At 45.0% G+C, this 27,349-nt stretch overlaps 1 protein-coding gene across 1 annotated transcript in view; it reads right to left on the reverse strand.

The window, feature by feature from the left end:
* Positions 1-2,013: 2,013 nt before the first annotated feature.
* LOC146046045 (sulfotransferase 1B1-like) overlaps positions 2,014-27,349 on the reverse strand; it is a 29,197-nt gene continuing 3,861 nt past the window's right edge. Inside the window, exons 2-8 of the mRNA XM_083165216.1 lie at positions 16,042-16,190; positions 10,979-11,104; positions 10,485-10,582; positions 6,769-6,895; positions 6,597-6,691; positions 4,924-5,104; positions 2,014-3,899 (exon numbers count right to left, since the gene is read on the reverse strand). Coding sequence (XP_083021342.1) covers positions 3,787-3,899; positions 4,924-5,104; positions 6,597-6,691; positions 6,769-6,895; positions 10,485-10,582; positions 10,979-11,104; positions 16,042-16,190 — 889 coding nt within the window. The 3' untranslated portion in view covers positions 2,014-3,786. The remainder of the gene's footprint in view (positions 3,900-4,923; positions 5,105-6,596; positions 6,692-6,768; positions 6,896-10,484; positions 10,583-10,978; positions 11,105-16,041; positions 16,191-27,349) is intronic.

Genomic DNA, 27,349 nt, shown 5'->3' on the forward strand with positions numbered 1-27,349 from the left:
AACATATCACTGCAGGGCGACCATGAGGTGTGGCCTGTCCTTCTCCAGGAACAAGGGTCACCTTGGTGGTTTTTTGGAGTGTGGCCATGGCTCACCCCTTGAATAATTGACATAACAGTACATCCAATGAGATATCCGACATTAGTGGTGTTGTAGTTATGTGGGTCCAGGTGTTGGGTAACTCCACTTCCCAGCATGATGTGCAACATTAATTTATAGATTGTTTTGTTCATAGTATGTGAGGCCATGCGGATGCATGCTTTACAAACATAGCTTTAGGCCTATAATTTGTACAGCAATGTCCTAAATTTAAAATAGTAAGGAGTGCTTAAGCCGCAACAATGTCATAACCCTTAAATAGCACAGCCTTATTGTGAGGTTAGAGGTGAGTCCCCCAAAACCAAACTACCAATTGGGATACAGCATACATTCATCCAATAAGGAGTAATTTTTATATTTTTATGTAATATGTACAGTATGTGTGTGTCAACAGAATAGTATTTTGGACCATGTTTACAGCATACCCATCTTCAATGTAGTGGAAAAATTTATGTGGCCTTCACACTTAACTCACAAATTCATAGTATGTTACAATGCAATAAACATTTATGTATATGATATATTAATTATAATGTGTTTTTCCCCTTCACTACAGACACTGAACAGCACCAGGAGGAGGTGGACAACATTTTGCGGGAGATATTCCTGACGTTATTTTATTTGAATATTCTTTTTTTACGTTTGGAGGCCCTCATTTAATTTATTTTTATTCCCCCCCCCCCTTATTATGTTTGTACTAAATAAAAGTTTTTGTTGAGTTAGAAGTTGGCTGTGTTTTTAATCATAAATATGTTATAGGGTTTGTAAGGGCAGTGGTGTAGACACGTGCCAGGGTGCCCGGAGCAAGGGCATGTTTCACACCCCCCCCCCCATATTTATTTACACGTGCACCTGCGTATATTAATATATATATATATTACACTCAGGTACATGTATAAATATGGGGGGGGGGGGGGCGTGAAGAATGTGTTTCCAATGCCAGTATTGAGTACTGGTGTTTTTTTTTTTATATGGTATATATATATATATATCTATCTATCTATCATAATAAAAAAACACACCAGTACTCAATACTGGCGTTGGAAACACAATAATTAGCTCTGGTAAACAAAGGGAAACACTTTTAACATGGGAACATGACAATTTAGTAGCACTTACTGTTAAAAGAAGGGATGCAAACAGTTAAGTGTCTGCTCCCGACACATTCCTTTCCGTGCGTACAGCAGCAGCATGAAGAGGGAGAAACCCACTAGCAGGTAACAGTTTTTTTTACAGCCTGTGAGGACGGACTCCTCCGGAGTTTCAGGCTGTCAGTGTGAGCAGGAATGAACTGCTGGGAAGAAGGGAGGGACGGGACTGTAGCCCCAGCTTTAACACAGGCAGTGCAGGCACAGCTGTGTTGATGTCCTCCCTGCACTGAGGAGTAGCTGCGAGCGGCGGCTCTGTAAAAGCGTCCCTGGCCACTGCTGCGCTTCTGTACAGGAAAGTCTCCTGTGTGACGCGCCAGCAAGTGTCCTGTGCCCGGGGACGGAAGTAACAATGGAGTGTGTGTGGGGATCCCGGGACCCGGCGCAAAAGGAGTGTGTCCTGTGCCCCGGGGTCGGAAGTGGTGGCGGGGGTCGCCCTGTGTTCCTGCGCCGGGAACTCAGCGCAGCAAGAAATAAAGTGTCAGGGCGGGGGAGCCGGCGAGCATGGCGGGGGAGCCGGTGGCAGAGTGCACAGCTCTGGCGCCAGGTGACATCTCTGCGCCCGGAGCGAGTGCTCCACCGGCTCCACCCTAGCTACGCCTCTGTGTAAGGGTAGGTACATACAGATGTGTAATGTAAGTTATATTTGTAATTTGAGGTGAGGGGTAACGATTGCTGTGTAAATGTGTTTGTTTTTGAGTTAAATAACACATAGTGAAAATGCATGAATGTTCGATTAAAACATCACACATAACATCAGGGTAGGTATACATGTTAAAAAAATCAGATCAAACTAATTAGGGACATAATTTAGTACATACACACAAACACCAACATAAATTTATTTACAAGTAAAAGCAATGTGGGGACACATAGATAGTGATTAAAATGCCACATTAGAACATAACAAATATACATGTAATGAGGGTTAAAATGTTGTTTTATTAGGGTCTTTATTAAGGTAGACAATTGAGTTAATAGAAAACAATAATTGAATAACAATTAGAATAATTAATTAATTGTCTGAATTCTAGTTGAAAGGCAAGATTTGCAGGTCCATCTATGTGAAGGGTATGCCAGCGTACACGGACGTACGCTCACTCTCACGAGCTGTGACATAAGCTGAGTTTTCCATTGAAAACAATAGCGACCCGTGCAAGCTGGCGTACGCTCAGATTTCCGCAAGAAGTCGGCGGGAAGACGGACGAGAGACGTCCGTAAACGGTGGCGTACGCTCTGTTGTACGCCAGTTGTCGGAGTCTAAGGGCTGATCCATCCGTGTACGTTGGCGTACGCTCAATTGTACGCCACTCCCCTTAGACGTTGTTTCTGGCCGTACGTATGCGGCTGATTTGTGGGTGGACTTAACCCCAACGGCCGCGTACGGAGAGCGTAAGTTAATATGGAACGTACGCACGTTTGGCCGCACCGATCAGAATAACCTCCTAAGTCAGCAAAAGAGCCAGTAACAATATGTCTGTGTATTATATTTGTAGTATACATCTGTGATTTTATGTGTTACCATAATAAAAGTATAATGTTATTATGTTCAGGGCAGCCGAGAGGAATGCCGGGCCCCGGTAAAATTTTGGGGGCGTGGCCCAAGTGTGGGAGGTGTGGGCACCTCCCGCACTTAGGCCACACCCCCAAAATGTTTAGAGGAGGGTGAAAGAAAACTCTTAAAACTGTAATCTCAGCAGCAGCACACACCTATAGCATGTGCAGTGCTGACAGCAGGCTCAGCATGACCTCTCACGCTGTCAGTGAGACACTTTTGCTGAGCCTGCTGTCAGCACAGCACATGATGTAGTGTGCTGCTGTTGCTACCCGGGAGGGACGGAGGGGGAAGGGAGAGGTCGGACCAGGGCCCCTGCAGGGCCCCTCCAGCAAGCCAGGGCCCGGGTAATTAGTACCCATTCCCCCTCCCTCTCGGCTGCCCTGATTATGTTATTATATATATTAAAAAGAGGGAACCCCAACCCGCGTTGGTGTGAAATATGAGCAGCACCTCTGAAGGAATCCCATGTTAGAAAGGATTTAAAGAGAAATAGAAAAAGGGTAGGTTCAGAGGGCGCTATTGTCTAATAAATAATTATTTCAAAACACATTCATGAAATGTTTAGTATAAAAAAGTTTTCACGGCTAAGAACATTGCACTATAAGTACATATCGCAGGACAATCAGGTCATTTTCAGCAACAGTAGAGGTGAACCATCGAAGTGCAATCTTAAGATGTCAGCATGACAATCATCAGATCAAAAGTATAAACCAACGCGTTTCGTCAAAATATGACTTCATCATGGATGTACAGTAAGTTTGATTGAGTGCTACAACTGAAATCACGATCATCTTTGATACATTTACTGATACATACCTCAGTAAATATATCATGATTGATACATTTACTGATGACACACGCTTCGATTTTGAAGGAGCAAAAGCGGTTTAAAAACCATTTGGTTTTGATTCTATTTTGCTTCTATAACCAACATCGAATCAAAAACCTGTCAAAATCAGAGTGCATATACACACATAAGTCTTAAATCTCAGTCTTGAAGTGAAGGTCTGTGCCAGACATCTGTCTCTTGTAGTCCTCATCAAACGTCTCATTCTGAGCAACAGTGAAATGGTTTTTCCAGTCTCCAACCATACCTTAGTACAGAAAACAAGTTTATTTCCATTATAGTGCAACATTTATCTGTCTTTCTAGCATGGCACATATATATTCAAACAAATACACTGTGGACCTTATTCTAATTTGCTCTGACGGGTGTTTTCCTAATGTGCATGTGCATTTCTGGATGTCAGCTGCCCTCCCAGTTTCTGTACAGGGCGCATGCAAATCTAAGGCACCAAACTAAGGAGACCATTGAAAGATTTGGTCTTCGCACCCAAGGCTGCAAATGGATGTTTATACAAAACATCCTTTCGCAGCCGTGCAGGGAACACGGCGAGTGAAAGGGGGGTGGGCGGTTGGCTGGACGAGTGGCATTAAAATCACATGCAGCGCTGCATATTAACAGCGCTGCATGTGAACCAGAATAAGGTCCTGTATCTTTAGCTAGAAGATGTATGGGATCAGATGGGCTTTTCAGATGTGCTTCGAGAACAATGCCAAGCCGAAGATCCATGTTCCATTTTTCATCATGTTGGGGACTTGTCCAGCACTCCTGAGTCAGCACAGTTTCTGTAAATGATGGGTAGTCCTGGTGTCAGAGTATTTTAGATTATACCTACTAAAATATACTAGATTCTCAAGTGAGATTAATCCCTGTTACTGCCAGGGGTGTACAGAGCTGTGGAAGGCTTGCAAAAATTTTTTTGGGGTGTGGTCTAATCATGGGAGGCGTGACCGTGGCTCTTTTACAAATTTATGTTCAAAACATTTATATTCAGTGCCGCTTACGCAGATTTGGAGGGGTGCACTTTTGTTCACCTCAGCCAGATTTAAATCCAGAGGGGCGCGATCAATGTGATGAATGGAGCATGTCAGGGAGTCTACCTGACTCCCAGGTAAGCAGGGAAACCTCCCAGACTCTTTCCACTCGACATAACTTTGCCACGAGGTCCATAAAGTATGCAGGTATCTTGTAATATCACTTCCAGTGTCTTCAATTTTTCTTTGCACAAAAATGTGAATATTTGTATAAACTGTATTTGCTAAATGCAATGTTACCTTTTCTCATGAACGAAGTAGAGGACTGGTCTAGCAGTAAATTGGGGAGGGTTTTGTAATTGACCATATCATTGTTTTTCATTTCCTCAAAGGAGGTGTGGTGCACAATCTTCTCCAGAATATCATCGCTCATCTTTACTTCTAAGAATTGTAGGATCTTCCTGATTTCACTCTTTGGTTTCTATTAAAGAACACATTTATGGGTGAGATGTTATGGTAAAACTAATCATTTTATTTTTTATTTCATCTTCAAACCTTTATAGCTTATTGTAAATATTTTGGGAAAGTTAAGTATAAATATAAGTATACTACTGGACCCCTGCTGGCATTTCCTACATCAGGAGAGAGAGAGAGTGGGACATGTGGGGACCAAAATGTCGATGGATTATGTATCTACCTAAAAAAATCTCTATAACTGAGAGTCTGGGAGAAGTGCACCTCTTTCTTTAGTTTGAGATATATATATATATATATATATATATATATATATATATATATATATATTTATATGACCAAGGTACCAGATGGTGATTTTAGAACAGTACCAACTACCAAGGATAACCAATAGGCAGGATTCAATGAGCAGCAGAGCCATCTAGCTCAGCAGGAGTTAATCCAGGCAGGATATGATGAGCAAAGCAAATGAACCCTGACAATAGGTCATTCAAGCAGTGGAATTTAAGCAGTCACATGCAGTGTACAGTGTAGTAGCCAGTTAACATTCAAATAGTGTAGGCAGAGGACACCTGCAGAGGTTTGTCCAGGTGGCAAGCTAGTAGAATCTGGACACTGAGGGGTAGATGTATGAAGCAGTGAGAAGGTTGGAGAAGTGACTGGTACTTTATCACCGGCCAATCAGCTCCTAACTGTTCCTTTTTAAACCCAGCCTGTAACTTAACAGTGAGGAACTGATTGGCTGGTGATAAAGTACCAGCCACTTTTTCACTTCTCACTGCTTCATACATCTACCACTAACTTCTATGTGATACAGCACAGCAGGATGTTTGCTCAATAAAAGTAGCATACCCAAGCCTCCAGTGGTGTAACCATAGCGCCGCAGACCCTGCAGTAGCGGGGAGGCGATGAGAAGGTGTGGGCACCTGGGGCCTGTGGGGCTATTATTACACTGCTACCGCCTGCCGTGTCTCTGGCCAGGACCCGCAGATTTACTTGTCTGCGGTTTTAGCTCTCCTGCTGGCTGCTGCTATTAAAAACTAACCTTCAAAAAATGTCTGCCCCCGGACAGATACTAGAGGAGGCAGCGGCCTCTGCTATTAGGGGCAGCCATTTTGTGAGGGTCAGTTTTCAATAGCAGCAGGAGACAGGAGGAGAGGAGTTTGAGGAGCACTGGGACTGCAGACAAGACCGGCGGGGACGCCGCATACGGAGGGGTAAGGCAGGGTTGGGGGGTTAACTTTACTTGGGTGGGGGATGCTTCTGAAATTTTCGGCGGGGGGCTCCAAAATGTAGTAAAATATTATTTTTGAAAGATAAAACTATTACATAGAGCAAAGCTGGGACTGTCTGGTTGTGGTATTAGTGCAGGACCAGTTCCCACAGGAAATAGTGGTAGAGAAGTGAGGTTCGGGTGTTTGAGTCTTGCAGTTGACAGCTGCTTTGTTAATTGGGTAATTGTCCAGTTTTACATATGGCTTAATATATGTTGACTTTACCACTTTCAGGTCTTCATAGAATAAATACAGGATATTGTAGTCATTCTTCTTTTCCCACCAGCCTTTAACATGGTCATGCCAAGAGCCATAGCAAACTATAATAGAAATAAATGGTTATATATGGTAATTAGTAATTTCTTGATCCCATTTATTTGCATATTCCTTTTCTTACCATCGCCCTTCATATATTTATCAAGGAATATGTCCCAGGGACCAGGATCAGGCAAGGATTTGGCCATGTTGTGGAAGAAGAAATATGACACTGCCACGTCTTTGGCATTTCTTGCAACATAAATGATCTGAGAAGAGCAAATAATAGAGATTTAGATGAATGAAAAATAGGAATAATATACTTTATTTAATGGATGCGCTCTAGGTCACTGAATACGTCTGCCGCTCCAGTAGATCTCTCTGAATATAATTGTTTATATAAAATAAAGTGAAACTTAATTGCTACAGCACAGTCATTATACTGTACTATTGCTTCTTCTTGTTTATGCATTGTTTTACATTACATTAGTTGCCTCTCAGAACATCTGAAGTCAAGGAAAACATATACCCCCTACAGCCTTAAGCTGATTAGACACCTATTGTGTTGCAAATGATAAAATTCACAACCTCTTGGTGACCTAAGAGTGCATGCACCGACGATCATGTTTGATCTCAACAAAACCCAAGGGTACCGGATGGGTTCCCGACAGTCGGGATCCCGACAGTCATTTACCCGACGTCGGCATCCCGAGTGTCAAAATGCCGGCAGCCGGGTGACCGACGGCCACCCGCTATTTTCCCTCGTAGGGGTCCACGACCCCCATAGAGGGAGAATAGAATAGGTGGCTCGCGTAGCCGGCAGCGTGGCGAGTGCAGCGAGCCCGCAAGGGGCTTTTTTGCACTCGCCATGCTGTCTGACTCCGGGCAGTCGGGATCCCAACGTCGGGATAATGACTGTCGGAGTCCCATACCACACCCAAACCCAATTGTGTCTGCTGATCTCATTTTATGGAAGTTCTCAAATGTATGCAATAAGATGGAACAATATTGGGCAAACCTAAAAGTGTATATGCACCATTGGTGCAGCAGATGCAGTGCACCAGGGTCCCTGAAGACTAAGGGGACCACTGCTGCCTCCGTCACTCTCTTCCTGTCACCCACTTTTCCCCCCCGGCACACTCTGCCTCCCCCTGGTACCCTCTGCCTCTGTCTGTCATCCATGGCTGTGTTGCATATTGTGAACATGGGTTAGGGTGGAGGAGGGGCCCAAATTATATTTTTGTACCTGGGCTCACCACCCACAAGCTCTACCAGTGGTATGCACTACCAATCACTCTGTCCAATAATTCTGCTGTTGCCCCTCCAGTCATAAATGTGGATCGCAGATTGCATGGTAGATTGTAATATTGTAGTATGTACACATGAATCTGCATGCTCCTGGTGACTGGTCAACCATTAAGTATATTTGTAGAGTGTGTGCATAAGTTGACATCAGTGAATCTTTAATCGTTATTGAATATGTCCCTGTTTCTATATGGGTGAATAGCATGATGAGGCACAATGTATGCAGAAGCTACACATGTTCCACATAGTTACCATCTACTATAGACCTTTTTTAGATGTAGATGCTGCTTACATGGAAGCAACAGGGATATCTCTAATATGGAAATGAAGCAGAGGGTGCAAACCTGCTAATCCGAGTTGTGTCATTGGGCAAATTATTGGATCATCTGTGACACCATTGGCCAGCTGCCTCAGCAACAACAAAGAGGCCACGAATTTGTTGCCGTGGGATGGAGCACCTGGCCCCATCTGTCACCAACAACAGTGGTGGCATGCCTCCATTTTGGGAAATGCCGGCCATCACTGCCCCATTCCCAACCACAAATGGCATCAGATTGATACATAGTACCAACAGGTCACATTTCTAGGGGCTTTTCCTGTTCTGTGGAAGCATCTCTATCTCAAACTAAAACTAGAATTTTGCACTAGTACTTATCTTGAGGAGATTGAGGTGGGAGATAAAGAGGAGATAAAGTACCAGCCAATCAGCTCATGTTATTTTACAGGTTGTGGTTGAAAAATGACCAAAGTGATGTGTACTTTTTCTTCACTTTCTTTCCGAGGCTTGAAACTTCTCCCCCAGCAACTTTTCCTATACTTTCCTATCTTAAACATTTTGCACCTTTTAGCAGCCAACGCGATATATCTGTAAATACGCCGTTCACAGATATATCACTCGTACACACTGGCCAATGGTGCATCGGTATATCGGACATTTTAACCTGTTATAACAGTGTCAGTACAGCTGAGTTAGTAAAAGCAAGATACATATCAATATATATGCATATAATAAAGCTGTAAGGGTTTTATCAGTAAATAAAAAATGTTATTGAGAAATAAACTTTCGTATTATCTATGAAGTATGGAGATTAGAAAAGAAATGTTGTCTGTTCGGCATCATGCAAAAAACTACTCAATAAATTTGGACAGTGTTCTCATTGTTGTATGTCTTATACCCATTTCACACCAGAAATTGCAGGGACCCACGAAGGAATACGGCCCAGGGATCATACCGGGGCATTCCCGGGTTGGCCCCTTTCACACCAGAAAAGTCCCTGCATTTTCTGGTGTGGGCAGGAGGCGAGAAGGAGGCAGAATGGCAGCGGTGGTGGGCAGGAGGTATGATTGTGGAGGAATGGCGTCAGAGAGTACATAAGTACTCACCCCGGGTTGCAGGTCTTCGGTGCAGGCCAGGGATCCACACAGGCTGCTGGCGCAGGTGACAGGTCAGACGGCGGGTGCAGATGACGCAGTTCACCGGCTGCAGTGAGGGCGCCAGAGAGCTTTGTCATCTTCCTCTGACACCTGTCCTGTCATCTGCGCCTGCCGCCTGTGTGGATCCCCGGCCTGACCGCACACACCGAGGACCGGCAACCTGGGTGAGTACCCCTACCCCTTTCATACGGGCCAGGGCCCCGGGTTGAACTCTGGAAAGTTTCCCAGGATTTTGGCCTGGGAACCTTACACACCAGCGCTAGTTGCGATCAACCTGGGAATTTATGCTGGTGTGAAAGGGTTATTAGTATTAGTGACCTAGATATAAACTAAGGTATGTATTATCTTGATGTGAATCAGGGACAGGAGCAATTAAGAAACAACAGATGCTTTACACTCAATGTGTTAGTTCTGAGTAATAAGCAACATAAGTTAAGTCTTGGGAAATTCTATTATAGAATGCAATCCTTAATAATAAAAAAATATTGAACTTCACTGATCTTGGTTCCAGTAAATTCATTTTGTGCTCATGTTATTCATCCGACCCAGAATGCCTGCTGAGGCTTTCACTCAGTGGCGGTTTTTACCTATGGGCTGCAGAGCTGCAGCCCCTCAAGTAAAATCCACCACTGTTCTCTGCCTAAGTGAAGCCATATGCAGTCTGTAAGTTTGTTCTAGCTTCACTGTGATTGGCAGTGACTTCTTATTGGAAGTCTGACCTGCCAGTCACATTGGGAGGTGTTTTCTCCCTCCGGAAAGCCTCTACATGGGCTGCTGAGTGGAAGTCCATAAAAAACGGGTTCCGTGCATGGGCTGGCACCGTGTCAGGGACCAGAACCAATGGCCAGGTCCAGGATTGTCAGCGACAGTGTCTATGAGCACAGTGGTGGCAGCGGTGGGGCCCACATCGCGGCAGCCCCCCTCTGCCGCAGAGGTAAGAGCCGCCACTAATTTCACTGTAGTGTTTCCAAAGCATTGTCTACATTTGGGAAGATGTTTACGTTGGCACCCAGGATTTATATGTAGGTTTTATATGCCAGCAAGGTAACACTGCACATACTGTACAACGGCTAATCTTACTACAGATTGCATTGTACTGGATTTGGAGTTTGTTGCTACCTTTGAGTTTTTTTCCCAAAAGGATTCTGGCATCAGCTGAATGGGGAGATGTGTTTTCACAAGTCTTGGAGATGGTATGGCCCCGAGTTGTTCTACACCTAGCAAATGAAATAAAACACTGTTTAAGTAAAATATGTCACTGGCATTTATATTGTAGAAGTCACTGTCTAATGGTGTGTACACATGGGCCGATATGGCTTCCGATGTTGACAATATAGTCAACATCGGAAGCCATATCGCATACAAATCGCATGCTTTTTTAGGGTTTGCAAGCCCGATGCGCTGCCGATGCGCGCTACCGTGTGAGCGCAAATCGGCAGCCAGATAGAGAAGGCAGCCAAGACTATATAGTGCAGATCTGCACTATATAGTCTAAATTGTGCCCCTCCATGCATGCCGTGCGATGCGAGTCCCGATACGATCTGATCGCATCGGGACTCGCTAAGCACAGCAATCGCCCCGTGTGTACACACCATTTCAATATGTTGGGTTACCTGAAGACATTCCAGGAATTTGTAGTTCCAGATATGGTACACGATTATATATGGTGTCTCGCTTGCATTTTTTAAGATCTCCGCCAGCATAAATCATGTCCACAATTTCACTCATCCATGTAGTTCCTGACATAAATAAAAAAAAGAAAAAAAAAAACTAAATTAATTAATAAAAATAATTTAAGGGTATATAGCAGAATGCAGATAAAAACATTGAATCCCGTATAATTTGCTGTATCACATTGTAATCCATTTACGAATGACAGGCAATGCCTGTGATATCTGCGTGGGCGTGGCTAATTTTTCACCTATTTGTGCAACAACAAAGCAGCTTTGTGATCAGGTTTGAATAACCCCCATTGATGTTACTCTAACAACAGTGAAAGGTGCACAAATAAAATGAAATTGTGATTACATTTCTGCTTTCAAGTGAACTTCAATACTGTTGTACTGTTGGTGCACTTAAGTAGCAAGCAAACGTTTTGTGTGTATTCTTTTATAGATAAAGGTAGTAGAAAGACAAATGTATTATTAATCTAAATATCTGGCTGTATATCACTTTCATACTCAACTACACCTAATACAGCAAGAAACGTTACCCGATCATTGCAGTGCAAAATTGCAGCGAACTGCGATCATATAGCCGCCACTGCACCATAGTGAAACTCCATTTGTAACTCGCTCACCATCAAATGATTTTTGCACTGTTCTCAGTCTGTGTGTATCCCAGAGACTAATCTGCCAGTGCAATAGAATCAGGCTGATTGAGGCCGGAGCTGATGTCACACACTTTCCCTGAAAGTGAATGGGACCACCTGCATTTTTCTCTGACACTCCCAGAAAATGGAAGGGTGACACCCATAAACGGCGGCTTTCTGTCAATCTCCTTGTGAACTGCTTGTGATCAGAAAAGACAGTGGATTTTGTTACTGGCTGGCATTGCGCACACGTATTGTGGCCCTGAAACATGCACAGTCTTTCGATAATTGGTCACCTTGCAAAATCACAGGGCTGCGATCGGTTATGAATAACCCCCATTATTCCAATAATATGCCATGATTATAAAGACAGTTACAGCAGGGAAGTGATGAGACATTGATTAGGTGTTTAATGGAGTCTTGAGTTTTCAAGTCCAATTCTTCTGTAACGTAATGTAGTTTTGCAATTGCCTGTTTTGTAATAGGTAATTACACAGGTTAACTGTCAGGATCTGGTGATAGCCTGGCCAGAGGATTCAGCTCCCATCTATACGGAGTCTGCGCTATCATTTGCTTAGCCAGACAGTGAGCTATGCCATCCTAAGCAGAGTTCTGAGTTCATCCATGGGTAGCATTTCCCGATGATATGAGTGCCGCCATCTTACCTATATCATATGACTCACTTCTGAACAATCGGAATAAGCCTTTTGCTAAGTTGACCTCAGGAACCAATCGCAACCAGTCACTGGATATATCAGGAAACTCTTGAGACTCAGGAGTGGCCAGTGTAATGTTGCACTCAGCCTTTGCTGTATGCTGTGCATGTATGGTTCATTCTTGTCCTGTTGAGTCTAGTTCTGTTCAGTCTCTTCTGCTGTTCAATATCAGGTGAGTCAGGCAGAGGGCCACAACCTGCCTGCCGGGTGCAAGTAAGAACAAAGCCCTTTGTGGTTTCCCTAGGCGCAGACCGCTAAGTGTTCTGGGTCTCAGCCAACCACCTGGTATTGACAGTATTTGTACAGGCTATTAGAAAATCATATATCAGACCAGCTACATTCTTCATTCCTGCTAAAACACTAGTAACTAGTCCAAAGCTGACTCCACAACAACCAAACAGTGTGACATTAAACGCTCTTACAGTAAAGAACCCTTCATAAGTAATGTTCAAACCGTCTTTTTTCCATTGACAATTATTGATGTTTTGCCTCTTTATACTCCTTGGTGCCAAAATTGTGTTTTTGATTTGAATATATTTGCGTATATTAATTAGGTCAGGTAATTTATAAATGCATTTTAATATTTAGCACTGCAGTAGCTTTTATTAATCAGGATGTCTGCCTCTAACCCCTATAACACTTCCCTCTATCTCCTAATGGCAAACAGTAGTCCATATTCAAGATGTGATATAACTAAGAACTTGTTCAGTGGCAGTGGTGCAAGTAGAATTTTTTTCTTGGTGGTACTGATAGCCTCCACCAAAAATGGGCATGGTCATGTGTCATCAGGGGTCGTGGTCACACTAAGCTAGAGGAGTGACTAAATGACAATAGAGGCGTGGACACAGGAGACAGGGAATGAGAAACTGGGAATGACTGGGGGTGGGTTGGCTCTTGCTTGGGGGAGAGCCAGGCAGCTTGTGCTTACAATAGTGGAGCCTGCTCTTCATGCTGTCGGCGCTGCTGATGCCAGTCAGTGTGACAGGCTAAATCAGCAGTAGCTGCATACAGCACCAATCATAACGCTGGGTGGGTGGGCTGCGGATGCATTATATTTAGACTTAAAATGAAAATAGAAATGACAGTGGATCAGGGGTAAGTGGTACTGCGTACCTGCAACATATTTCTTACAGGTACTCCGTACCACGCCATACCCCCTTACTTGCAACACTGTTCAGTGGTAACACATCAGATGCAATTGTCCCCACTTAATGCATGCTAGAATTTAATTAACGTTTGAAGATAACTGGTACTATGGGGTAGATGTATGAAGCAGTGATAAGGGAGGAGAAGTGATAAAGGGCCTTATTCTGGTTGGTGCGGCCGGCCCGTACGCGTACGTTCCGGGGTTTTTAATGACCTGCGCATGCGTACCATCCCCAATGCGCAGGCGCGAACACTCCACAACGCTTACGGACGGGTCTCTCCGTGCGAAAAAACCTGTACGCGAGAGTACGGGCATTGGGGGCGGCATTGGGGCGTGATGAGGGGAGCGGCCGAAATAATGAGGGAAAATGGGCGTAAATATGGGCGTACACGGGGGTATGCACCAAAAATGAACGGTGCTACTACCGCACGATCGGCTAAAGCACCGTTCATTTCGGACACAAAACAGGCGGCCGCCAACCGCCACCTCAGACCACCCCTACAGATACCGCATGCCAGCGTGCGCCTGGGTTTGCTAATTTACGCTGATTACTACTCAAACACATACACCTGAATGTAATAAGCAATGCTGCAGTCTATTAAGTCCAAACCATGATTTCACTACCTGCAAGCCTACACACAGCACTCAAACACATTGGAAGCTTATCTTTCTATACTTCTCTACATTTAAAGGTTTGTTTAATTTAAGGTAAGAATCTTTTTAAGACCTGCTTATATATGCTAAGGTAGGTATTTGTTAAACAGTTATACACATTCACTACGTGCTTTCATAGACTTTACACAGTAGCACACTCAATCTACACAAGTCGACATGTGTCAACGTGCTCACTCTAATACAAACATAGGTTTTGTATTTATGATACAATAACATAAACCACATCTAACACCTACAAAGGATGTTTCAGCAATGTTTTAAGCCCATGCCCACTATTTTGCACACAATCTTCAATTGAGTTAATAGAAAACAATAATTGAATAACAATTAGAATAATTAATTAATTGTCAGAATTATAGTTGAAAGGCAAGATTTGCAGGTCCATATATGTGAAGGGTATGCCAGCGTGCAAGGACGTACGCTCACTCTCACGAGCGGTGACATAAGCTGAGTTTTCCATTGAAAACAATAGGGACCCGTCCGTGCAAGCTGGCGTACGCTCAGATAGCCGCAAGAAGTCGGTGGGAAGACGGACGAGAGACGTCCGTAAACGGTGGCGTACGCTCTGTTGTACGCCAGTTGTCGGAGTCTAAGGGGTGAGCCGTCGGTGTACGTTGGCGTACGCTCAATTGTACGCCACTCCCCTTCGACGTTGTTTCTGGCCGTACGTATGCGGCTGATTTGTGGGTGGACTTAACCTCAACAGCCGCGTACGGAGAGTGTACGCTAATATGGACCGTACGCACGTTTGGCCGCACCGATCAGAATAACCTCCAAAGTGCCTGGTTCTTTATCAACAGCCAATCTGCTCCTAAAGGCCCCCATACACTAGGGCGTCTTGTCCTTAGGACAAGTCGCCCCCGACTTCCCCCTGAGCTTCCCCGGCTGCTCCCCGGGGGAGCTTGATTAGATTGGCACTTGAGGTGCCATTTTTTATCACATGTAAAAAACCCGGGGAGCGGGGGGGGGGGGGCTATAGGGCATCTGGTGGGAGCAGGGGGGGCTGGGGACGCTGCGGGGGACACAGGCGGCATAGAGCTGGGCAGAGGGAGCCGGGAGCTGTCAGTGCTAGAAAAAAAAGCCTATACAATGAATGGGCAGCCTGTGATTGGCTGAGCGCTCTCTCAGCCAATTGCTGACTGGCTGAGAGAGAGCGCTCAGCCAATCACAGGCCGCCCATTCATTGTATGGGCTTTTTTTTTTTATTCAGTACTGACAGCTCCAGGCTCCCCCTGCCCGGCTCTATGCCGCCTGTGTCCCCCAGAGCCCCCCCAGCCCCCCCTGCTCCCTCCACCGCCGCGCCGCCCCACTAGGTCCCAAGTCGGGTGGTCGGACGTGCAGCAGGTCCGACCACCCGACGCAGATCCGATGCGCACGGGACCGCGCATCGGATCTGAGGGGACATCAAAACTAGCCGATTTTGGTCCGATTTCGGCCAGATCCGACTGATCTGGCCGAAATCTGACCAAAATCGGCTAGTGTATGGGGGCCTTAACTGTTCCTTTTTAAACCCAGCCTGTAACTAAACAGTCAGGAGCTGATTGTCTGGTGATAAAGTACCAGGCAATTTATCACTTCTCCTCCCTTATCACTGCTTCATACATTTACCCCTATGTGCTGCCTCTCAGTTTTCTTTCTAGAGCCTTCATTATTTCTGTTAAACCCGATATTGTTCAATTTAATGTTTAATTAATAGTTATGTCCATGGCCTAGATATGGTAATGAAAGTTTTGGACCTTTTCCTGTTAGGCTGCTCATATTATCTCTCCGAAACTCTCCTATAATCTTTCTACATAAATTAATATAAAGGTTTAATCAGAGCATTACCAGCTTTGGGATATGTCGAGATGACCACATCATCAGACCTGGCCTGAAATCTTTCCACATACTCCCAATTTTTGGCGGTTTCTATTCCCATTGGGATCCCATGCACAGGAGCCAACGTCTGAAGTGAATGGATGTCCATTGTTTTTAACCTGTGGAATTAAAAATGTTTAATTTAATATAATAGTTTATTTTTTATTCAAGTATAGTTGACCTGGTCATATTGAACGATAGTTAAATACAAACAATTAATCATATTTACAGTGGACCCGTCAATCCCCAATTTAGTGCAGCTTTGAGTTCAGTTCTTTCAGTTTTTATATTGAATATTTCATATTTGACAAAATTATTTAAACAATAAGACCCAATTGGATTAGTAATAATCTTTAAGTCCTTATTTCCCTCTGAAGAAATCACTTGTAAGCACGATTAAGAGACATTTACTGATTTCCATTCTGTGAAACGTATACAATGTGTCCCTCCAAGTCTATAGCTCACCATATCTTACCAGCAAGGAATTACCTAAAATTCCACACATAAACAATAATAGTATAGAAGAAATGCGGTGTGGCGGCAGGGTACTCCCTATATAGCTTTATAGTCTCCTACGCTTATTCTCTTCCCTCATCTGCTAACCTTACTCTCCTCTTTTGTTGCCCCATTATTATTCACCACTCCCAAACCATGGTCCTACTACTCCATCACGCAGGCCTGCTCCCCGACTCCTCTCCCTGCCATCTCACCTTACCACCATTCCTGCATACCTCCTGCAGTTTCCCGTCCCACACCATCACTACTCTCATATCATCCCTGAACCCCAAGATAATCTCACCTAAATGCTACAGCAGCACCCCTGGCCGTGGATCACAATGCGATGGTACTTGTTAAATTTTGCGTACTCCTGACCTTTTCATACCCCCACTATCCACGTCGGCATGGAGTTGATTTTATAAAGTGTGGCGAGCGCAGCAAGCCACAGAGCCCGAAGTGTAGCGATCACAGTGAGCCCCGCGAGGGGCCGCAAAAAATTTGCCCAAAGCGTGGGGAGCCCTGTAAGGGGACGCAGAGTACAGGTCAAGTAATCCGCTTCCGCTTGCCACGCTTCAGGCTCAGTGGCTCGCTGCCCTTGCCACACTTTAGAAAATCAACTCCATGCCGATGTGGATAGTGGGGGTATGAAAAGGTCGGGAGGACTCGTTCCGCGTCCGCTCGCCACGCTTCGGAGTGACGTGGATAGTGGGGGTGTGCTAAATTGTATCGCCGACGTGGATAGTGGGGGTATGAAAAGGTCAGGAGGATGCGTTCCGCATCCCCTCGCGGGGCTGGCTGCGCTCGCCACACTTTGGGGTGATGTGGATAGTGGGGATTGTGCTAAATTGCACCACATGCAAACACGTGCGATTTGCGTGCGATGCGATCCGCGGCCAGGGGTGCAGTGAAAATGAACTAGTACCATTGCATCACACGCAAATTGCATGCAATGCGATCTCACTACGCAGAATAGGGCACTAAGCTATTTGCTTAGTGGGCGCCCTGATAATACACAAGTACCCAACAAAATACTTAATCAATTTGCTTCCTGGCTCACTCACTTCCTCTCTTCAGACATGTATTCACTATCAGGCGATGTCAACATTGCAACAGATAGCAAGACAGAATCCTCTGCCTCCAAACTTCTTAACATCATATCATCACTTGGTCTCTCCCAATGGACCTCATCACCCACCCTTCACTGTTGTTACTGATGTCCCATATTCCTCATTCCCCTCTCTGACCATCACCTCATATATTTTACTTTATCCCTCTCTGCTTCTCCACCTCCACATTCAAATGCCACCATTGCTTAAGTTGTGTACACACGAGGCGATTTGACCAGGCAAAATAGTCAATATCAGCTAGAACAGGGCTGGGCAATACCGGCGCTCCAGATGTTAATGAACTACACATCCCAGGATGCTTTGCATTAGTTTTGCTATGTGGCCATGTTGAAACTGATGCAAGGCATGCTGGGATTTGTAGTTCACCAACATCTGGAGGGCCGGTGTTGCCCAGCCCTGAGATAGAAGGTTAGACAGAATTTCCCCATGTGCACACTGCAGTCGATAGCAATGCATGGCCCCGCGGCATCACTATCGTGTGGCCAAAAAGACTTTGCAGGCAAGTCAATTTTTACTAGACACGGCAAAGTGTATCTGGTTGTACACACGGGGTAGCAGCTGGGGATAGCAACCGGCTAGCTTCAGCGGCTACATCTTGACTTTGACTAAGCTAAATCAGCCAAAATCTATCAGCCCGAGCCAGTGGGTACACCCCTTAAATACACATTGAGGCCAACGACATAGTTTCCTAATCCTTTAAAATAGATTGCAAATAGATACATACATAATTCACATTTCATAATGATTGTACGAATGTCACAGCTAAGTAGTCAGCTAAAGCAATCCTACATTGCATATAACAAAATTCTTATAAATCAGCTAAAATGATATCTAAAAGCATAATTGCCCACAGAATTGGTTTAGTAAATAACCTCTGAAGGCAACTGTAACTGCAGATATAAATACTGGGTAGGTAAGAATAAATGTAGATGAGCCATAAACTAGTAATTATCTCTGAAGGCAAATGCATAAGTGGTATAATCAATGACCTCTGATGACAAAAGGTCAGAACCTTTATATAATGATTGGTTACAGATATAAAGGTACAGACCTCAGATAATAATTAATGAAGCAGTTTTCAGGAATGCCGCTTAGCCCCAGCGACCCTTCAGTAGCTTGTCAAATAACTGCTGATATTATGGCTTTGAAATAAATGTCGAAACATTGTAATCATTTTTACTGTATTGTCGCATGTTGAACCTTCTTTCTTTTTGTTACCTAACAAATAAGAACTGTACAATGTATACAGGGTAAGAATGGCTGGCACTAACTGCCCAGCAGAGGATGCAGAGCGGGGAGACGCCGGGCAGTAGAGGCTGACCCATTACCATATGGGACTGCCTAGCGTTTCATGGGTGTTCTGCGCATTCTCATGCTAATGCGCCGTGATGGACATGCGGGGGGCTGGCAGCTGACATCACCGGTTGTCAGCTGCCATCCCACTTCCTCCTGAACGTGCACGCATATGTAAGATTCCTCAGAGCAACCTTACGGCGACCATCAAAAGATGTGGGAGGTTCCCACTGACATGCGAAGGGATGTTTATGTGACACATCCATTCGTATGCCGTGCGAATGTATCTGCCCTGCAAATGGTGGGCCGGCCTACCACCATTCGCAAGGTGGTATCTGGCTGACTCACAAGGATGCAAATTCGCATCTGAGTGAATCAACCAGAATAACCCCCAGAGTGCGGACGGATGGGCGGTCGCGAGCCGGGAGGACCAGGCAGTTTCCATCCCCCTGGAGGAGTGGGGGACCAGCCGCAGACAACTACATACTGTATAACCCCGCAGCTGTATGAAGCCCCAGATCCCAGGGGAATTGATGTGCTGCAGGATCAGCGTGGCCGGGGTACTCACCCATGGAAACACCCAGCATGACGTGGGTGCCAGGGCACCCACGTCTTGAGTGTGATGTCATTAAGCCCCACCCCCATGATTTAAAATAACCCAATTCACGGATCTCCGTGGAGGAGGCGGGGTTAAAATGACGCGATTGTGACAGTTTAGCTCCGCCCCCTCCTCTGTGACCCGCGAATTGTGGCATTTAAATGCAGAGGTCAGGGGGAAGACGGCGCAATCGGTGGGTGGCGTGGGGGCCCCCTAGAATCCGGGAGGGTTGCCCACCTTTCCGGGGGGCCGGGAGGAGGACCCAATTTTCGGGATCCTCCCGGCCATTCCGGGAGGGAAGCAAACCCTGAGTAAGCCAGAGTCTGAGTTTCCAGGCCTGGAGCAAAATCATAGGTGGTTAAATTTGCCACTGATTAATTTAATATATTGACCATTTAGATTGTTAATATTTGGAAGTTCTAGTTTTAATTGCAGCTGTGTAATATGCCATACAGCAGCTATTTCTTTGGCTTTTCCTTTCCACCGTTGCTTCTTTATTTGCTTTGGGTTGTTTTTAAATGTCTATTCAAGCGCAGGTAGAGATTATGGATAAGATTTTGAAGTTGTGCACATTTTTCCACTAAGTCTATTGCTGCCCATACAGAGTGTGCCCATACACTGCCCAGTGTTTAAACAAGTCCCTCCAGCCCCCTTTCTCCATCCCCACGCCGCTGCAAAAGTGTTCACTCCGCCAGCGGATTGCATTCAAGCATGCGATTGCTCCTGCAATGCAATAAATATTATGTGCAGCTCATAAGACCCGACATTCATCCGGAGTGCTCGCGCATCTCGTCGAATGGTACACATTTTGTGCATAGAATCATTCGATTTATCGCCCAGATGTGGTCTAAATCGAATAATTGCATGCAATATCTTACAAGTGTATGGGCAGCATAAGGGCCCTTATTCTGATCGGTGCGTCCCGATCAGAATATGCGGCCACGACCGTGCAGGCGAATCCCCGCCTTCCATACGGATCGCCACCTCCGTCCGTACGCGGATATGTGGCGATCCGCATGAAAGTGGACGGGGATACGCCTCCTCCGTCTTGGGAGCAGCCCCTGCATTCGATGGTCGCCGAACATCGAATGCAGGGCCGCACGCTCCACTAGGTCCCGCCACCCAAGACCACACGGACACTTGTCCGTGTGAAATCATGTATGGGGGCGGGCAGCTGACATCCGGCGATGTCAGATGCCCGCCCCCTACACACGCGTCACGGCTTCATTACCATGCATACGCCCCGCGTTTGCATGGGAACGCCCATGAAACGCGGGGCGTATGCATAGGGTAATGAGGCTAAGTAGCCCCTCACGCCCCTCTACGCCCCCTGTGCGGCGTGTAAAGAATACGTGCGGCGAAATCGCCTGCACATGCGCAGAGTGACCTCTGCACATGCGCAGGCGATAACCATCGGCGGGACGACCGCATGCGGAGAAATCCGCACCGATCAGAATAAGGCCCAAGGTGTTGTTAGAGATCTATTGTTTCATCTTCTGGTACTCTTTACCTAGAAGGGCGCCTACGATTTTGATCTTGGGCATCGTAAGGTAAAAAAATCGCATCGGTCGCATCGCATGCAACCAAAAAATCGCATGCGATGCGACGGACGCGATTACCGCGATTTCCCATAGGGAACAATGTTAAATGTCCCAATTGACCCGATTTTCCATAGGGAACAATGTTAAATGGCCCACAGAGGCCAAATAGGCACCTTGAAGTGTGGAATGGCCCCCCCAATTGTTAACGCTACCCCACGATCAACATCAACCCGAAGCGTGGCGAGGGCAGCGAGCCCGCGAGGGGCGGCGGTACGCGTCCTACGACCTTTTCATACCCCCACTATCCACGTCGGCGTGGAGTTGAGAATAGAAAGTGTGGCGAGCGCAGCGAGCAACCGAGCTCGAAGCGTGGCGAGCGCAGCGAGCCCCGCGAGGGGACGCGGACACCTTCACAGGTATACGCGTCCCCTCGCGGGCTTCACAGGTGTCCGCGTCCCCTCGCGGGGCTCGCTGCGTTCGCCACGCTTCGGGCTCGGTGGCTGGCTGCGCTCGCCACACTTTCTATTCTCAGCTCCACGCCGACGTGGATAGTGGGGGTATGAAAAGGTCGTAGGACGCGTACCGCCGCCCCTCGCGGGCTTGCTGCGCTCGCCACGCTTCGGGTTGACGTTGATCGTGGGGTGGCGTTAACAATTGGGGGGGGCATTTCACACTTCAGGGTGGCTATTTGGCCTCTGTGGGCATTTTAACATTGTTCCCTATGGAAAATCGGGTCAATTGGGACATTTAACATTGTTCCCTATGGGAAATCGCGGTAATCGCGTTGGTCGCATCGCATGCAATTTTTTGGTACATGCGATGCCCGTGATGGGCGCCCTTCTAGGTAAAGAGTACCCATCTTCCTCCCTTTAATTTGACATGTCTGTCTGAAGGACTCACTGTGATTCTTGTGTCAGTCTAGCAGTGGTTTACCTCATCATTACGTAATAGAGGGGTGAACGTGTTCTTGAACAGAATATAGAGGTTTCAAGATGTTTGGCACTTTTAGGTGATTTTTTTAGCAAGGTTTTTAAATGATGATTTGATCCAATTATTGTTCAATGCATTACTCTCAAATTGTGGAAGGCACTCTGGGTAAGGGAATATTCCAGCATACCTCTGCGTCTTCCATTGTTAGAGAATCATGTTTAGAGATGGTTTTGTGGGTGAACTAGGTGTTATATATCGCACGATTGTTGTGGCTGGCAAACATAAATAAGCAAAGGCTATTACCATTCAGGTGACTGCATCTTTATGGGCCTAGTATTCTTTCCCAACCCAGCCACTCAGGGCCCATTTGTACATTCAGATTGCCACATAGTATGGTTATGTTGGTACTGTACTTATATTTTCTGCAGTCTATCATAGAATACATCTTTATATTGCTCAATGCTTGGCTCAGTTGGTGCATAGGCTCTAATCAGGGCCAACAGGTGACAAACTACTTTAGTTTGGAATGCAGCATGAAAGCATCTCCTCCAGTAAAGGTATCTTCACTGTAATAATTAATATTTAAGCTTATGAGTTATATAACTCCAGTTAGACTAAAAAAAATTGCAGGAATATATTCTGATAGCTGCCCGAAATGTAGGGAGGAGGTGGGATCAATCTGGCATCTCTTGTGGGATTGTAAAGTAATTAAGGAATACTGGGACGAGATTATCAAAATTATGGAGAGACTGGGTGTTCCCCGAAGTTCCCTCACTGAGCTAAATCTGATCCTGGGTGTTTGGGAGGAGGGAGATTCTGCGTGTGAATGGAAAAATCTGGTGAGGAATCTATCGGCTATAGCCAAAGTTATATTGGCAAGGCAATGGATGGCCTCCTCTGGTCCAAATGTTACTGATTGGGTGAAATTAGTAAACAGCACATGCGAGCATGAGAGATATGTATTTGCTTCAAGGGGAGCAAGTTTAAAGTTTCTTAAGATTTGGGGACAATGGAAACAATCAATATACTTTAAAGTGGTAGCTCGGAATGACTCTCAATGAGGAAGAGGAGCAAGATTTCGTTCTTCAGTATTGCAGATAATACATTTTTTTGGTTGGGCACAAAACGGACAAAAACGGACAATAGAAATTCACGAAAATTTGCAATTGTGTTGAATTTGCAATCTGTTGTTGTACACGGGAATTGTGGTGTGCTTATGTGAAATAAGTATATAGGATAATTCACGACAGGATGCACTTTAGGACTCTACGATATGAATGAGGAGAAAGTGAAGAATTAACCATTATTAGGATAGATATAGCTATAGTGTCACTTTAGAAAAAGTCTAAAATAATCCTCCTCCTTTTTTTTTTTCCCTCTCACTGTCTTCAAGCTAGGCCGGGGCTGGGAAGTGCCGGTCCAGATGAGTTAGCAGGGTTATAATTGTTCCCAATTATTAGGAAACTTTTAAATACCAAACGGTGGGAAAAAGTTTGGGATTAGCGAATCACCGGTAGTGGAAAATCCAAGAATTAGGTTGGAATAGTAGTGGATAGGTGTAATAAAACTACCTAGAGACTCGATAGAAATGCACAAGATGGTCTAATATGTGTTTTGGCCAATGTGTATGTTTTTATGTGGGTGGGTTTGGGGTTTTGTCTTTGTCTTTTTGTACAGTAAAGAAAATGTAATTATTGCTGATTTGGATTGCTGTATACTGTTCTTTTGGAATAAATAAAGACTCAATAAAAAAAAAAAAATAAGTTTAGATTTTGAGATCAACTGAACTGGGACTCAGTTTGACTCAGAACCCTAAAGTTTGAGTGCATTCAGTTTTCAGAAAAACTCAGCTGCTCGTCTCGAATTATTAATACACCCCCACCCAGCACCTTTCATTGCAGAACGCAGAACTTTATTGTGTACATAATAATCACTGTATGCCCCAATAGCATGAAAACGGAGATTGCTGCCATGCCCTCTTTACTGGTACCATGCCCACTCTGCAGCTCCATCCACCTTTTCAGACCATTTGCCATCAATGTGGCAGGTTCTGATTGAAAGCAGACAAGCATTGGGAGGTATGGATTGGGAGTTATTGTGGTTAGCGGTTTTATGTAACTTGTCACTACAGCCGACATTGTGAAGCAATATGAGGCTCTGGGCAGATATACTAAGCCTTAGAAAGTGATATAGTGGAGGGAGATAAAGTACCAACTAACCACGTCTTGTCATTTCTTAAACACAGCCTGTAACATGGCAGTTAGGTGATTTACTGTTACTTTGGGGGAGATGTATTAAGCTTTGGAGGGTAAGAACGTAGACAGTCAGTCGGCTTATTTGTTGGTACTTGTCCACTTTATCACTCTCCAAATCTTAGTGCCCCCCCCCCCCCCCCTGAATTTTGGAATAGAACATCTTTGCTATGTCTGCAAATAATAAATAGGCCCCTTACTGTCAGCCCATAGCATTAGTTTGAGCTTTAGAAGCCTTGACATTTTACTTTGTATTATAGCTTTTAATTATGAAGCAATCACATTAAAATGTTCAATTATTAAACCACTAGGACTAATATGGACTTTAATATAAAGGAAGATTTAGCAAATCTTGAAGAAAGATTAAGTGGTGATGTTGATTATACCAACCAATCAGCTGCTGGGCGAGATGCTTACTAATGGCATATGCTCTAATATATGCGATTATTAACGCAAAGGACAGCTCTTGTGATAAGGGCTGTCCTTTGCTATGCGACGTTGTACCTGGACTTCCGGGTCTGAGGCCCGGGAGTCCCTCTGCGCATGTGCAGTGTGACAGCCGGCCGAGCGGCATGTTGGGAGGGATATGTGACAGATCCCTCACACAGCACCGTGGGCAGAAGTCCATAGGCTCCTACAGGGTATTGCCAGCAAAAGCTGGCCATTGCCTCCACAGCACTGCCCCGATGGAAGGGGTTTAGAGCAAACAAAAATGCAGAAAAAACCTGGATGGATGACAGGTTTTTACCACATTTCCGCGTTAGTGCATCCCACTCTCTAGCTGTTATTTTAGAGGCTGTGCTAGAAAAAGATAGAAGCTGACTGATTATGCGCAACTTCTCTCCAAGATTTGATAAATCTCCCCCAGTGTTTTGAATATAAACAATTAAAATAATAGTACAAAGCAGTTACTTACAGAGCAGCACATTTTATATTAAGGAGAAGGTCATGTAAAGGCATCATCATTCATTGGGTGATTGTATTATGATAAGGGCTACAAGTGAGGTTTCTTTTTGAAAACACAGGGGTTTATTTACTAAGATGGGAGTTCTATTGAAGATGAGATGTTGGCCATAGCAACCAATCAGATTATACTTCTTCTTAATTATTTAGCACCTTCTAGAACAGGGGTCCTCAAACTAATTTGCTCTGGGACCCCATCAGACAATAGAAATAATGACAGGACCCCAGCAAGTTACTGCAGAAGATCCTCACATCTAGGGTTACCAACTCATCCCTTTAATCCGGGACACATATTAATTACACAGGTTCTGTGGCTGGCTTTCACCTGGTTTTAAACTGCCACACCTCAAGACTCCATTTCACCTGGTTTTAAACTACCACAGAACCTGTGTAATTAATATGTGTCTCGGATTAAAGGGATGAGTTGGTCACCCTACTCACATCACACGTTTAGTCAGCAGACACTACATACATGGCAGCATTGTGGAGGCACAAAATGATGGGAGGAGTCTAAAATAACAGACAATTCAACAGATTTTTCAGACTCTTCGAATCACTGATTGAGATTAGAAAAGTCATCAGCCTAATGGTCAGCAACATGGAGTCGTGACCCCATGCTGAGAATCTCGGGACCCACTTTGGGGTGAGGACCCACAGTTTGAGAATCGCTGTTCTAGAAGATAATAGATAACATCTGATTGGTTGCCCATAGCAACATCCCATAATCAATAGAACTCCCATCTTAGTAAATAAACAGAGTTGTTTGACACATTCACAGTGTTTACAACAATGGGAAACCTTAAACAGAAGGTGCAGCTAAGGACAGGTCAGAGAGCTTCATAAAAACCAGGCAGAATTTGGTCAAAGGCAAATGAGATAGAACAGTGCTTATAAAAACTGATGTGAATGGCCTAATGCTCTATGTAAAGTGCTGCAGAATACAGTATGTGTGTACTGGTAATATTAAGTCGTTTTCTCATTGTAGTGCTAACACGGATTGCAGTGCTGGGCGTTAAGTTCATCAGGGCATCGTGGAGCACACATAGGAATACCAGGGACTGGGAGCTAAGATTTAGAAGAGGCTCAGGGGCCCATTTATCACGGATAGCATTTACGATGTTGAATGTTATAGCCCAGGATCGCATTGTAAAATGCGATCCTATTGGTGGGATGTATCATCTTGGGACAGGGCTCCAAAAGGAGCTTGTCCCTGTGATGTGTTGAGCCAGGGATCGGGGGGTCTGCACATGAGGGGACCACCCGCCAAAAGCACTACCCCGGCGTCAGTGCAATCTGTAGCCCATAGGCTACAATTGGCTATCGCCATTTAAGAATGGCGGTATCCCAGGATGCAAAGTTCTGCTGTCTGATGTTGATATGTCAGGCAGCTTCGCATCCCCCATAGAACCCTATGAGGGATGCAGGAGGCATCGCAGCAGGGATCGGAGATTCCTGCTGCTGTCCCTCCTACATACATTCCAGTGATACTAATATTTGCGGCTAATCCCCAAAAACACCTGTTTTTATTAAGCTGCAAATATTGAATGATAAATTGGCCCCTCAAGGTGGCACAAGTTCTACAAGTTAAAAAAAAAAAGAATATTACCACTCATAAGTTAGTGGAGGTGGTTTTCGATAGTAAGATGGATGTAAGTATGTTGCTGCAAAACACTTGTGGTACCGTAGAAAACAATTGGATTAATAACAATAATAATAGATCACCCATGGTGGACCTTTTCATCCTTTGGTTGTGGGAGAATTTGCATTGTTGGTGGCATTCAGCTTGGTGAAAAGGGCAATGTAGGGTTCCCCTACTGAATGGGTAACTCCATTTACTAGGTCAAGCTCTGCCTGCTTTCAGCTGAAATCATGTGCGACACAACTATCATAGAGCACATCTACACTTTGGGGTGTACCAACATTCAGGTCCGTCTTATCAGTATTGGGGGCCCTGGGGAAAGCAATGCATTTGTGGCTCCTCCACACCCATTCATAGGAAAAGTTGAAAAATAAAAATAATAATAACATGCCCCTCCTGTGGTCCTGTGCTATCTCTCCACCTGCTTCCATACAGTG

The sequence above is a fragment of the Crinia signifera genome, chromosome 11 (genome assembly GCF_055691185.1).
Source record: "Crinia signifera chromosome 11, ASM5569118v1, whole genome shotgun sequence".
Taxonomy (NCBI): domain Eukaryota; kingdom Metazoa; phylum Chordata; class Amphibia; order Anura; family Myobatrachidae; genus Crinia; species Crinia signifera.